Source organism: Cervus canadensis, chromosome 3 (assembly GCF_019320065.1).
Source record: "Cervus canadensis isolate Bull #8, Minnesota chromosome 3, ASM1932006v1, whole genome shotgun sequence".
In the NCBI taxonomy this organism is placed as follows: domain Eukaryota; kingdom Metazoa; phylum Chordata; class Mammalia; order Artiodactyla; family Cervidae; genus Cervus; species Cervus canadensis.
The window spans coordinates 63,576,301-63,591,762 of NC_057388.1; the positions used below are offsets into that span (position 1 = coordinate 63,576,301).

At 39.4% G+C, this 15,462-nt stretch overlaps 1 protein-coding gene across 4 annotated transcripts in view; it reads right to left on the reverse strand.

The window, feature by feature from the left end:
• Nucleotides 1-5,478: 5,478 nt before the first annotated feature.
• CREB5 (cAMP responsive element binding protein 5) overlaps nt 5,479-15,462 on the reverse strand; it is a 431,120-nt gene continuing 421,136 nt past the window's right edge. For all 4 annotated transcript variants that reach the window (XM_043463321.1, XM_043463320.1, XM_043463319.1 and 1 more), the window contains 2 exons: nt 12,899-13,007; nt 5,479-12,000 (listed from right to left, as the gene is read on the reverse strand). In XM_043463321.1, coding sequence (XP_043319256.1) covers nt 11,837-12,000; nt 12,899-13,007 — 273 coding nt within the window. In that variant the 3' untranslated portion in view covers nt 5,479-11,836. The remainder of the gene's footprint in view (nt 12,001-12,898; nt 13,008-15,462) is intronic.

Genomic DNA, 15,462 nt, shown 5'->3' on the forward strand with positions numbered 1-15,462 from the left:
TCAGCACTTGCAGGTCTATGGAGCCACCTGTGATGCATATTCAAGTGTGGCAGTTCGAATGAGCTGCGACTGCTCGCGGTGGTCAGGAATGTACATCTTCTTTCCTGTGTTGTACAGCAGAGCCTTGAATGGCTGGAGAAGCCCTTTGCATGGCTTCTGGGGATAGAGCATTAATTCAACCTCCACTGCTTCCAAGAAACCCACCTAGCTTAAGCGAAAGGATAGATTTATCCAAGGGACCTTCAACTTATTTGCAGTAAAACCATGCAGTAGGGAGGGATGTGGTTGCCGTGAGCCATTAAGGATCACTTCAAGAGGAAATGATCACCTCCAGAGCTCACTTTCTGCCCTCTTCCTTCTGTAGTTTTGGTTTTATTTCTCTGTCTTGCTAAGGACTAGTTTCCTTACCTGGCAGAAACTTGACTCCTGGTAGCTTCCAAGTTTACATCTTTTAAATGTGAAGTGGCGGGGGGTGGGGGTGGTGGGGGGGTGGTGAGGGGGGTGGTGGGATGACTCTCTAGGTCCCCTGTCCCTTTAACCCAAGTGTTAGTTGCTCAGTCATGTCTGACTCTTTGCGACCACATGGGCTGTAGCCCACTAGGCTCCTCTGTCCACGGGATTTTCCTGGCAAGAATACTGGAATGGGTTGCCGTTTCCTCCTCCAGGGGATCTTCCCCACCCAGGGATTGAACTCCCATCTCCTGTATTGCAGGCAGATTCTTTACCATCTGAGCCACCAAGGAAGCCTACTTGCTGGAACTCATTGTTCATAGGTCACCAGGAGCAGAGTATTAGATCAAGGAGCCATGGCTGGAGGGTTAGGCCATCAGTTTCCTGCCAAATCCAGATGGATGCAGTAAAGGGAAGAGAAATTTCCAGAGAAAAGTATGGTAGCAGTATTGAGCAGAGTTTCCTCTGCAGCCAGCACAGAAATAATCTCCACTTCACTCTGTGTATATTTATACTGACCACAGAGATAAGGAAAAGACAACTGTGTTGGTGTAGCGTCATTCAGGAAATCAATAAACAGTTTAGAATGAAAATGAAGAACTATTCATTCTTACTCATTCTTAGGCTGTTATGTTCACTTATTCTAGCCTTTTTTGTGTAATTCTCATTGCTTTCTTGGAGGCTTATTGATAAGGATTGCCCTATTTCCTTGTCACAAGACTTTCTTTAGAGAGTTACTATCATACCTGGTGGGAGTTTTAGAAGAAGAGTGTTTCCTAACCTCATTCTGGAGATGTTATGCCAACATCCTTACAAATACAGACACACTGGAATCACCTATGGAGAATATAATAAAAATAGAGCTTACTATACACTTGCTGGGAAAGTGTAAGTGTAATCAGTCAGTTTAAAGCAAGAGTGGGAAGTTGTAAAACATGACAAGCAAACCCTTTCTCACTCTTGTTTTTATATATTTTGGATATTATGGCCTTACAAGCTGAGCCATGCATAGTATCCAGAAAAATTCTTAGCTTTGTAGAATTATTTTTTATTGTTTCATGAACATTCAATTTGTTTTCATTTCAAGCTTCCAATAACACATGGATTTATTAACCATTCATTCAGTCAACACACACTTGTTAACATAGCTCTGTGCCCACCTTTGCCCTATCTCCTCACTGCACTTTTTCCTCTTGGTAAGTTTTTAGGGTAAATGGCTACATTTCTTCGAGGTAGTTTTAGAAATAACAACTCTTTTTTTTCAGCAATCATCTTCTCCCCACTCCCTATTTGGAAATCCTGGTCTGCCCCCAGAAGTTTGCGTGCTCAGTTGCGTCCAACGCTTTGTGGCCCCATGGGCTGTAGCTCCTCTGCCCATGTAATCTTCTGGCCAAGAATACTGGAGTGGGTTGCCATTTCCTATTCCAAGGAATATTCCCGGCCCAGGGATTGAATCTGTGTCTCTTGTATTGGCAAGAGGATTCTTTACCACTTGTGCCACCTGTGAAGCCAAGCTGGGAAGCCCCCAGAAGCAGGAACTTTAAATTCACTTAACCTTGCTACCCCAGGCATCGTTGATTGTACCAGGGATAAAGCCTGACCCGATATGGTGAATCAGATTCTCTCTCCTGAGGAATTGGAATAGAAATACAGAAATTGAGTTGGTGTTAGGTGTTAGAACTGAAAGACCATAGATATGCTGGAGGCTGAGGCTGTCATTTTGGAGCAGAAATGATGGGTCCTCACAGAAGCAATTAAGTGAGTATACAAACTAGTTTGGAAAAAAGAGAGAGAGAGAGACAGAGAGAGGGAGAGAGAGATGGAGCAGAATGAGAAGACATCTGGCCTCAGAGACAAAGACAAGCCGAGAGATTAGCTATTTAATGACTTTCCAGATTCGTTGTCACAGTTGTTACCATACCTGGTTGGGCTCCATGAGCTACCTCTTACACCCTTCTAAGGATTTTGCCTTCACTCAAGCCTGCTTGACAGGGTGTTTCTTTCTTTAAGCAAATCTCCTCTGACCAGGAGTTCACTGGATGAAGGTCAGTCAATGTGTGTGTGTGTATGTGTGTGCTCAGTCTTGTCAGACTCTGCAACCCCATGGACTGTAGCCTGCCAGACTCAGAATCAGTGAGCTAATTTAAATAGAAAGTGCTCCATCGAAGGTAACTCGAATGTAATAATAATAGACCAAGGACTTACCCTGTGCAAATGCTATACAAATGGTCATGTTTAGAATCTCAGAACAATTTTCTTGCTGTAAGGATACTGAGGAATTAGACCATATTGCAAATGTAGGATCTTCCCTTTTTAAATTCATTTAAGGGAACATATAGAAAGGAACTTTCTCTTTCTGAGAAGGTGAAAGTGACTTATGGGAGAAATTTTATAGCCCACTGTGTCTATGTTGTAGTCATACTTGTTTCAAGAAATTTGTGGAAGATCACTGATAATTGTTGCAGTTCAGCCTCCAATTGGTTCAAGGAAATATGATGTAAGCAAAGACACAGCATAGAATGAAACTTAGTGATTACTAGAGGTTTTATGACTTAATTTCCAGGTTTAAATATAACCATTTTCAATAATAACAACAGCAATAATAGTTTTGCTAGATCTACCAGCTAAAAGACTATTTTATAATTTATAATTTATTATTTATAAATAATAACATATTTTTTAGATGTTATTTAGATGTTTTTATTATTTATTTATTTAGATATTTTTTAGATGTTATTATTTATCCAACTTTTCAGTCATTTTGAAAAATCATCTACAGTTGCCAAAAGGCAGTAACTTCTGAAGTGGGCAAATCTAAACCCAAACTTTATATTTCTAAAAATCAGTATATTTTCTCTTTTGCATCAAAATTTTCATACCTGTTCTGCTAAAATTGATGTTACTACCATGGGAACGGGTCTCACAAAGTACCTTGTTTTCAATTATTTTAAAAGGAAGCCCACTGTGCTCCAGGATTTTATGATCTCATAATGAAGATACTTAGGTACCAAGTCACGTGGAAGGTCGTCTTGCTAAAAAACTATTTTTCTCAGATAAGAAAATATGGAACACAAAATTAAAATGTGATCCAACCAACTAATAATCAACCACAATAGCAAGTGTGAGATAAAAGGACATTATGAAGCCCCAGAGACACAGAGGGATGAAAGGCGGGGGTGGAGATTAGAGTCGTCTATCCTCAAAGTATAAACGTGGGATCATAACAATTTTTTTAACCAATAGTAATGGCTTGAAAATTGCAAATAAGTGTGGGATGGGTATTACAAAGCCTCTCTTGGGAACTATGAGTGTGCTGAGTGGTCTTAATGCAAACGTAACAGATGGGATTGCCATTAGAACAGCAGCCATCCCCCATATCCCAAATTGTTTTTGTCCCAATTTCAAATATCCTGTCCCAATGTCAGGCTAGGTGTCAGATGACATGCTCTGGAACTTGATTTTAAAATCTGACTGCTGTGGCTGCAGAATTAGGTGGCTGGGTTGGAGCGTTCTGACAACAAGGGAACAGGCACAAAGGAAATAACAGATCATCTATCTTGCAAATGTTTATGGTGTGCCCATTGAGTAGCCACTGTTCTAAGTCTTGGATCATAAAGGTGAAGAAAAGAGAAAATGCCCTTGCTCTTGTGGAGCTTACATTCTACTGGGCAGGGGGTGGACAGAGACTGACAATAAAAAATAATAACTAAATATAAATTATGTTGTGCGTGTGTGCTAAGTCACTTCAGTTGTGTCCGACTCTTTGCAACCCTATGGGCCAAAACCTGCCAGATTCCTCTGTCCATGAGATTCTCTAGGCAAGAATACTGGAGTGGGTTGGCATGCCCTCCTCCAGGGGGTCTTCTCAACCCAGGGATCGAACCCATGTCTCTTACATCTCCTTCATTGGTTGGTGGGTTCTTTACCACTAGCACCACCTGGGAAGCCATATAAATTATGTTAGGTGGCGGTAAATGCTATAGAACATTTAGTCTGAAGAAGACAAATGAGAATGAGGAGTGGGGGTGATATAATTTTAGATAAGATGGAAAGGCTTGACTGAGAAGGAAACAGATGAAAAATTGAGCTAGGTTGACATCTGGGGGAAGAATATTCTGGATGGAGGGAATGAACAATTTGTGAAAAGGTTCTCCAGTAGAAGTGTGAGAATGTTTGAGAGATCTCAAAGATATTAATGGAGCTGGGTAGGTGTGAGTGGGGAAAGAAAATGGTAAGAGACAAGTTCAGAGAATGAACAGAATGAGGTCAGAACCTGAGAGTAAAGAATTTGGCTTTTGCTCTGAATGAGTAGAGAAGTCCTTGCAGGGTTTTAAGTGGTAGAGGAATGATTTCCATTTTCAGAGGCTCCCTGTGGTTGCCAGTTAGAAGAGCACTGAGATAATCCAGGTGAGAGATGTTGGTAGTCTGGACAGAATTGCAACAGTAACATTGGTGATAAATGATGGTTGGGTTCTGTCATGCTGATAGATCAGATGGAGTGTAAGAAAAGGAGGAGTGTGAGTAAAAAAATAATGAGAATAAAGGAGAGGAAGAAAGGCAGGAAGAGGAGGAAGATTGGGGGTAGGGGCTCTATGTACGAATGCATGTATTCAGGGGCTAACGAACACGTCCTTAGGACTTCTCTGGAGGTCAAGTAAAGAATGCCAGGACTTGAGTGCCAGCATGTGATTCTTGGTTTCTAGACATAACTGAAACACAAATTTACACGTGGCTGTATTTCTTGAGTGTTAAAATCTGCTGATCCTGAAGTGTAGTTGTGTGGTTAGGGTTAGGGTTAGGGTACCCACTGTAAATGTGTTAGACTAGTGGCCTCAGTTGGGAAGTTGGATGGGAGAAGCAGTAGGAGAGCAGTGATGATTTGGGAAGGAGAAAATCTCACCTGCTTCTCTCTCCAGATGATGGTGACCCTGGAGCCTAAGCCTTGGTTTCCAAGGCATGGATAAGATCTTGTGAGGACACATGTCATTATCCCCCAATGCAAATTTCATCATACAAAGGGTACATTTATTATTTGCATTTAAGTGCTTTATTATATTGGAATTGCAGTGATATTAACATTTGTACAAATGCACAAAATCTTGTCTCTTCTTGCTAGAAAGAGATGTAAAAATCTGACCTAGTTGAACAGTCTTAATGAACTCATTGTCCATTGGTAACAATAAATGTCTTCACGATGCAACAAAAAGCTTAACATAAAATTAAACATATTAAATGCTGCTGCAAGTATTTACATGTATGTACCCCCAATTTTTTCTCCTTCCAATAAGGAAGGTGGTTGTTTTACAAATAGACAAACAAACACAAATGCTTTGCTGTTTACAATTCCAAACAATCCCACCCACCCCAGGTGACAGCACCGTTTTGTGAGGACTTCCTTAGTTAACACTTAGGACAATGCTGACTTTGTTTTCTTCTTTTAGTTCTATTTTTGGACAATATTTATATTCCAATTGTCCTAGAACACTGTGTTCGAACTGATCCATTTTTTTTTCCTGGGGCTTTTCGGAAGATCCCAAATCCCATGTCCTCTCTAGGGAGAACATTTCAAGCTTATCTTTTCTCCAAGACAAACCTCAAAGGCAGAACTCCTTTCTCTATGAGGCAGGTGTGGATTTAGCAGAACGAAGAAGGAAAAAGGGTGAGTAGGTCTTCTATTCTACTGGTTGGCTGGTGGGGAAGGGCCCTTTCTCTGAAAGCCCCACCACTTCAGCATGGTTGATACCTTTCATCATGTCCTATAGCATCTATAGACTTGGTATTCTAAAGGAGCAAACTAGATTCTAATGAGCTTATTGTGCATAAGAGTTTAATGATGTATTTAAAGCTAATTTATTCAGGCTCTCCACATTCTCAGTCCTGAGGCTAAAATGATTCTGTTAAAAAAAAATCCTAGAAAGTTCTATAAAATGAAACTCAATGTAAGAAAATCTTCAATGGCTTCGGAAGAGCTTTCCAAATCCTGGCTTCTAATGAGCTAGATATTGTAAGTTGGTCTAAATAGAACAGCTGATAATTATTGATCCCCCTGTGATGATAAACTTGGAAAGGTATCAGAGTGCCACTTAAGAGTATTAATCTTTTAACAAATGCTGGCGATTTGGCCTTACCCCCACCCTCTTCAACTGTGGTTAAATAGGTTTTTTTTTTTTAAAAAATAGACAATTTATAAGAAAAAAAATATATAAATGCTCTTTAAGCAATTTGGCTATAAGCATTACATCACTGAAAAACTCCACAAGAAATAGTAAAATATTTTGAATGGACATACACTTCTTCAATTTCACAACATGATGAGTAAGGGGGTTTTTTTGTTTCTTTTCTTTGTTTTGGTATTGGATTTTACTTGTAAGTTTATTGCTTCAGTGTCTTCTTGTCCTTCTTTAGATTATAATTGTAAAAAAAGAGGTGCTGTCCCTAATTACGGTACAAGGCAACACTGTATTTTTGAAACCAAGAATGAAATAGGGCCACAGTTTTTTCAGCAGCCCAGAGAGACGATGGCGAGGACCACAGTCCAACCTGCACAGTGATGCACAAAAGAATAAGTCTCCTGGCTCCTTCAGGACACTTTGGTTTGCAGGATGAGATAGAAAATTCTTAAGTATAGCATAGTTGCTGCTTCACATCTGTTACATAACATTTGAAAAAATCATGCTATGAATAAAGGGATAAAGAGTATAAACTGGCTCTTTTCCTTGGCATTCTCGTAGCAGGCTTCATCTAGGCGGATGTGAGTAACGCGTCTTGGCTATGCTACTGGTGAATGCACGCAAATGTACCTGGGACACATATTCCATAAAGTATTTTAAATGATGCAGTTCAGAGCCTTAGAGGAAGCTTGGGGGAGGTGGGGGGCTGGGAAGGAAAGAGTGAAGGCAAGTTTGAGGACAGGGAGGAGGTTCGAAAGAGAATGAGAGAAACTGACAGGGATTACAAACGCTAAAGTGCAATTTTAAAATATAAATTATTTTAAAAGCAGAAGAGAGATTCTAAGTCGCTACTGTTCGCATAGGCACATTTTTATTCCAATTTAAACATGTCGTTTCCTTTCCCTTCTCAGATACACTGCATAATGGAACTTGAATGGCTTAAAGCTACTGCACACGGTTTGCGAAGGGACAAGAAAAGCACCAACAAAGCTAAATAGTGCAAGGCATTCTAGGAAGTTGGAGTGCAGTGGGGAGAAGCAGAGATGAAGCTGTTTTTACACTTTAACAAGAGAGCTGTTCCAGTTATAGTTACAGATTCCCTTTAGCTGAACTCTGCTTCCTAAAGGAAAGAGCTTACTTTACAAGTGAAAAAAAAAAAAAGAAATAGATGATTTAAAACTGTTCCGAACATAGATTAAAAAACAACTCACAGAGCAATAAAAATCCTTGAAATTTCTATGCACAGAGATCTAAACAGACATTTCCACCAGATGATGGAGAATAGCCATTTGAAACCCTGAAAAAAGAAGATACACACATCTAGAGTAGTTAATTATGAACTAATCCTTTAAAAACAAGTAGATCCTACAGAAGAATATTGTTCAAATGGAATGTTTAAAAATAACATTTATTAATAAATATCTTATAAAATTCTAAATTAATAGATTCCTGTTCAAATTTTGCTTTGGTCCTTGAATTCCACTGTATACACACATACATACATATATATTTTCTTAGATGGTTTTTATTAACCAGAAAGAAGCACATTCTATCCTAACTGGATGGCTAGGTTTATAGCAGTTATAGATGCTTAAACCCCTCCAGCCAATGGCTGGTCTTTTCTCACAGCTGGTTGATTTTAATGACAAACTCAACTGACACATGATGATTTACTGAACTAACAGAGCACAACTACCCGAACATTTACCATGGATGCCCCTCCGCTCAGAACATGCACTGCATTTGATTTCTTGAACCCGACAGGCTCCAAACAGCAACTGCTCCAAGTAAGTAACCCTTGTGATAAGGACGCAGGCAGTGACAGCATACAAATTGCTCATCCCCACAGGCCGTGTCAAGACTCCGACTGGTAAACACTGATGTGGAGACAGGAGAGGGCTGAGGGGAAGGGAAAGGGGAAAACATTCAACCTCACACCAGGCGTTAAAATGAGGGCATTCATCCACAGGGAGGATTTCCACTCTACTGTCCCCATATATGTTGAAAAATGTCTTCAGGAGAAACAGTTGAGATGGGAATAGCTCAGAGTAGGTGACAGCCAACCTGGAAGAAACACTATCAGGTGTCCCTATCTTGGAAGCTAGTTTCCATCACAGGAGGCAGCGGAGGTGCTGTGGAAGTTTCCAGGCCAAGTTTTTAGTGACTTCAAAGGCAGATCCTGCTGATAACAACCCACCTGGGAACAAGGAGAGGCAGCGCATCGCTGCCAGCCCTCCCCCCTTAGCACGGGTGCTCTGAAGGTCACTGCAACCCATCTATGACAATATGAGCGGGTGACCCAGTAGCTGGGTGGGAGGGGAGAAGAGGGCAGAATGTTTCCTCAGATTGGCAAAAAGTGTGGGGCAAGAAGGAAAGATGTTCAGGCAGACCAATGATTCTATGATGGTCTGGTGAAAGCCAGGCCTTCAGGTGAAATATTTCATATTGATAAGCTGAGTGCTAGATTTGACCAGTGAGCCTTTCTGCTCAGGATTTCAAGAAGCGCTGACGACTCGCTGGCATCTTCCATTTAATCTATTTCCACACCGCTAATGAACACACCTAAAGGCCCTGAGTATAACAAGAAGACAGTGTATTCTAATTATACGTTGAGGCCCGTTTGCTAACGTGTGTGTGGTTGGTTTGCCTACTTAGCATAAAAAACAGACATAATTGAGCTATACATAATGCACATCAGTCAAACTGTCAAGTTGCTGAATTAAGAAAACTCAGGCAAGTTCTTAACTGCAGAGGCTTTCGGTTTCACAACTAAATATTTCAATTAAGAGGTGGAACAGAAGTAAAATAAACCATAATTTTAGTGACAGCCCACTCCTTGGACATTCTGATATCACCAGTGGATTTTTTAAAAATCCATTTCATTAAGTGCTATGCATGCAGGAAAGAAAGAAAATATTTTTCACTTAAAGCAAAACAAAAATAAAATAAAAATTAAAAAACCCAAACAAATATTTCAATGAGCTCTTTCTCCTTTTTAGGGGGACACCTAAATGGTCCTAGGAAGGAGTTTAGAAAAAAATTATTTTTGATTTCAAAATAGAGATAAGGATATTAACTGCTTTTTGAGCTAAATCTTAAACTTCTTAGGAAGCCAGTTTGGTTAAACCATTCAGCTGTTCCTGCTGGGATTCAAAACAAAATAAAACAACCATGAATTCAGTATTTAAAATACTTAAAAATGATATGTTTGTCTAAAATATAATAGAAAATCCTTTTCTCATTTGCATTTTTTTCTTTTTTTCTCTTTTCTCTCTTTTTTTTTTTGCTTTTGTTTTTGTTTTGATTTTTTTTAGATCATATATCCAAGTTATGAGTTTTCCTGGAAACTCAAAACTTTCTTTTTGAAAGCACTGCATACATGAAAAGATTGTTGATAAATATTGATTTAAAAAGCAAGTTATTAGATAAAACTAAAACTAGTTATAAAAACCATGCTTCATGACCCTTATATTTTCTTTTTTTTCTCCAAAATAGATTATTATACTATAGTGAGAGAAAAAAAATCACATCCTTCCCTATTCTGAACTCTTAAAAAAGCTACACCTTTTGTAAAATACTGTTCTTTTAAATCCCATAATCTTCCCCTCTCTCTGTCTCTGTCTCTGTCTCCCTCTCTCTCTCTCTCTCTCTCTCTGTCTCACACACACACACACACACACACACACACACACTCGTTTGGAGGTCAAGCATTCACATAGAGATGAAACACCAGCACCTGCCTAACCACTAGAGAGAAACATTAGCCCCATTACTTGTGAGTTGTGATATGAAAACCTTCACCAAGTAAAATGGCTTGCTTCAAGGAGGCACAACTGTCTGCTTTTTATAATGGGAAAGTCCAGAAAAGTTGCTGAAAATATAAACCAGGATTATGCAGAAGAGTGGAATAGCCATATCCAGGGGATTCTTTCAATAGCTAAAGAGTGGGGTAGAAGGGCTGAGAGCAGCTCTATGGAAACATGAGGTTTTCTTTCTCTCTTTGTTCCTCCAGCAGTTTGTCTACTTTCACCCACCAGAACAGCAAAGATGGTTCCATAGGCTTAAGGAAAAAAACAATAATAAATCTTAGGCTATTAGCAGCTGATGACTGAACAATGTAATCCGTGTAGTGAATAGAGCCCTTCTGCATTATTACATAGTACATGGATTTTCAACATTATAGACAGGCCATATAAACCAGTTGTAATTCGAGGGTGTGATGTTATAGCCTTGCATCGTAATTTGGACTTTCACAATTGAGGCTTATAAAGCTCCCTTCCCTAGTGTCTCCGCAGCTGGCATTCAACAGTGCTTCACCTATGGCTAAGCCACCTTTTATTTGTTCTGATTATTAAAAACATTAAATCAGGCACATTAAACATCTCCTGGTTACTCTTGTGTAAAAAGAAAGAGTTGAATGAACTCCAGCTGTGGGTCACATGCAAGGGAAGCCATGGCTAGGTCCACATTAGCTTTTTTTTTTTTCCTTTAAACGTTATTTTCTTCTTTACATGCAATGCTAAAGGGAAAAAATAAAACAGAAGAAAGTAACAATAAAAAGTCAACAGGGAGCCCAGGTAAAAGTGGAAATGGAAAGGAAAATTGGGCAGTCAAGGAAGTGGACCAAGAGGAGGAGGAGGAGCGGCAAGATCCTTGCTGATTTTATTTGGACATCAATGGAGCTTCTATTAATACTTATTTAATAGTAAGAGAAACAGTTGTGGAAAAGGTTCTATGTTAACCTGGCATTCTGGTGACATCATAACACAAACTCAACACGAGTTATGATGTCATCAGACTCCACCCCCCAGTCGCCTTGCAATCTGTTTACTGGACATCTGTGTACGCTTCATTTTGGCTAAAAGCTGCGGTTTAACAAGATTCAACACTTCAGGCAAAGGGTTGGACTGATAAGAATGAAACCATGACTATGTACAGAAAGAGTTCAGTTTATAAACAAGTAACTGGTACCAGAAAATTGGAGAAAAGCACCAAAGCATTTCCCAAGCTGATAGATTATTAATTGCATAACTCCCTTTTTTCTTATATAACTAAGTATAAAAGACAACATTTCCATAATAACTATAAAAATGAAAGCCAGTCTTTGAAGGGCTGAGGAGTCTTCCAGGTCTGAGTTAATTCTAAAAATGCCCTTAAAAGAAAGGACGCAGGATATGCAACAGCTCTTCTTGAAGGCAAGGTGTGACCCACAGATTTTAGAGGATGGGGTTCAGGTCTGTTCTGTGAGTGGTGAGCTGGCTGAGGGTGGAGCTTCCTACCACCTCGCTGACTGCCGAGGAAGTGGTGATGGTGTTATGCTGGATGACCTGCTGCTGCGAGCATGTGGGGGCGGGACTTGCAGGAGGGCTACTCTCTGGACCTAGGAAAAAGCATACACACACACACACCAATATAGCTCTTTCCTGGGGTGGACTTGGAGACTATTCAAAAATATTGCTAGGTGTTTGCTAGAAATAGAAGTGTTTCACGCATTTTCTCTGGGAGGTTAATTTCAAAACTTTCAACTGTCGGTCGCAAAGCTATGCCTTCCCATAGTTTACAGCTACCAATAAAGCCATGCCTTCCAGGTCAGCAACGTGACTGTATGTGTTTGAGTCATAGCCTGTGAAGTCCTTATCTTGTCTTTTCAAAGAGCCATACATATATCAAATGTGGAAAAATACTCACATGTGCTGGGAGAATCTGTGCTGCTCAATCTAAAAAATTATTTGAAAAGAAAATGACCTTCAGCTGTAAATCCCCGCTCCTCCCACTGTTCCCTACTGAATTAGCATTGAACCTACTGATATTCCAGGTGCTGATTTTGGGATCTAGATAAAGGGATCCACTTTACCTACTGGTAAACTGAGACAAGCTCACTTGCTTTTCAGCCCAGTGAATAACATGCAGTGTATCCTAGGGCACTGGATATTATTCATCTGAAGCCTGTTTCCCAGCCCATAAAAAACTGCTAGCCCACTGGTAATTGGGCTCCTACTGGCTGCAAAATTGGAATTTGGTGGAATTTTTACAACATGAAATGCCAGGGAACGTCTAGCCATAAGTGATCAAGAGGTGGTGGGCGTGGTGATGAACAGGGGTCAGAAAAGAAGGATTCCCCCTGGTGCAGTAGTCTGGCAGCCGCTCAAGAATTTTAGCACCTTATCCACCTAGGTGTGCAGTCTCGGCTTTACTTTTGTTTTTTCAATAAATCCAATGTGAAATTAGTGGCAAAAACCTGGACACTTAAAAAAAAGGCAAAAAAGTCAATGACTTACTGAGATATCCTTGTGATTCTTTCTGCATGGCTGTTATGGGGCAGTCTTTATGCGTTAACAACAGCTGCTTCAGCTGTGCCACCTCATTCTTCAACATGGACACTTCGTTCTGGAAAGAGACAGATCGGCATCATGTTAAGAAGACCAGAGAAGACAAACCAAGGGCCCCATGCAGTTTCAACAGTGAACTGGTACACTTCTGCTAGATCTGAATGACATTAATACCATTATTATACAACAGGATTCACCTGAAAATGTGTAGCTTGCCTTCAATTTGTCCCTCAGGTTTACCAGGGGCTTTCTGAAGAGACTAGGTTTTCAATCAAGAGCTGAATTCTATGAAAAGTTTCTTGGGTGGGAACTCTTCATTCTACACTGACTGGGTGACTCTAGGCAGGTAACATAACCCAGCTAAGTTCCAACAACTTTGGATGGGGATGAAAATAGTAGAAAGTTCTTTGAGTTGTTGTGGGGATTAAATGAGGTAATAGAAGCAAATACGCAGAGCAATGTCAAGCATATACTATGCATTCAGTAAATTTAGCTCTCATAGCAATCATCTTCACGCTACCTTACAGGCTAACACTGATCATGAGTAGAAAGTGAAGGTGAGACACTGGGAAGAATTGTGTGGCAGGATGAGTGACTTCAAACTTAAATGCCCTCAGAATAAGCTGATTCCCTCAAATAATTTCTTAATAGGCTACAATTCAACAGAGCATGTCCCTATGCCTGATGCCACTTAGGAGAAGGCATGGAAGGATATGGCGCAAATGGTGGTCCTTTACTAGTGGAATCGGGTTAGTCCAGGCAGGCAAAGGACAATAGAGTTTAGGACCATGATGGAATTAATTTGATTGGTTCATTAATTAGTTTGGCTAATTTCAGTCTATAAACTCCTTTCCCCCTCAATATCAGGGTATTGTGGATTGTGTGTGCATCTTAAAAATTGACTTAGGTAAGTGTCTCACATCTCCACTTTATGTGGTAATTTTATTTATTTATTTATTTATGTAGTAATTTTAAAAGACAGCTTCAGGGCTCATAATTTGTGGAATAATGTACATGGCACCATTGTTTACAAGCACAGTTGTCTACTACTATGGGGATTTTTCCATAGATAGAGTGAGAAATGATTAGCAGTTGACTGAATCTGAGGATGCAGAACCACAGATACAGAGGGCTGACTATGGGACTTGAGCATAATTGGATTATGAGGCTAGCCAATACCCTGCTGATACCCAGAGACAACTGTATAAATGTAGGATAGACTGTTCCAAGGTGCTTCCACTTGGTAAAAGTAAACTGTAAATGTAGCACTAGCTCACCTAAGCCGTTTTACAGTTGTGATAAATACTACCCTCTCTTTGACCAGTGTTCTTTGTGGCTGCCAGGCATTATATGCCACATGAAAGAGACTTTAAAAAAGCATGCACACAGAAAAAGGTGTTTTAACATTGCTGTCATTAAGTTGTATCTACACTTTCAATATGAACTTGGCTTTTCAGGCATGTATTTATCACCTAGGAAAGTAAGTTTGGAATTCTAGAAGTTAATTAAAATTTTTTTTGGAAACTTGTTTCAAAGAATACTTCCTATTTCCAAATTCATTTGCAAAATACATTATAAGCAATCAGATGTTGACCAGCATTAATAAAAAAATAATAAAAATCTCATCTACAAAGGCTTTTCTCTTTCTCTTCTGAACTAAACAAAATAGAAATGTCTATCAGATGAAAGGGTGGAGGGAGGAATCAACTAGGAGACTGGAATAAACATAAATACACTACTATATACAAAATAACTAATAAGGACCTACTTTATAGCACAGGGAACTCTACTCAATATTCTGTAAAAACCTACACGGGAAAAGAATCTAACAATGAATGGATATACATATATGTATAATACAGTCACTGCCGTACACGTGACACTAACAACATTGTAAAGTAACTATAATAAAAATTTTAAAAGAATGTCTATCTGATAAGTTAGCATGAATGATGAACACATCACTTAATTTCACAGGAAAATTGCTCTTGAATTTGAGAACATTTAGGAAGGTGAGCTGTACTTCCACCTCCAAATAAATGTGATTGATAATGGGCCCTGTCAAAGTCAAAAGTGACCCTTGTCACTTTGGGGGTCAATAGAACAACTTTATTTATAGGACAATTTATTTCAGCCTTAAAGATGATTTTTTTTCCCTCTGATTTTATGCTCATTTAAATTCAGACAGTCTTCCTTGCTTTTCCCAGGTCTCCTTCTGCTTAAAATAGCCTGTGTAAAAGAAAGGTACTTTTAGACCATCAAATAGAAGGCAACCCTTGGTTAAAAACAAAACAGACAAAAACTGAACAAAAAATGAGAAAAAGAAAACTAAGATGTATGAATGTGTATATACTTGGCCTCAAAATGAAGTGTGATGATTTTAGAGGCATTTTTGTCTATGGATAGCAAAGCACTTTATTAATAAACCAATATGTTGTAAGTATAGAAACTGAAGCCCTGGGGGTAGTGACAGTCTGTAAAAATATAGCAACCTGGAGATGACTAGCCATTAT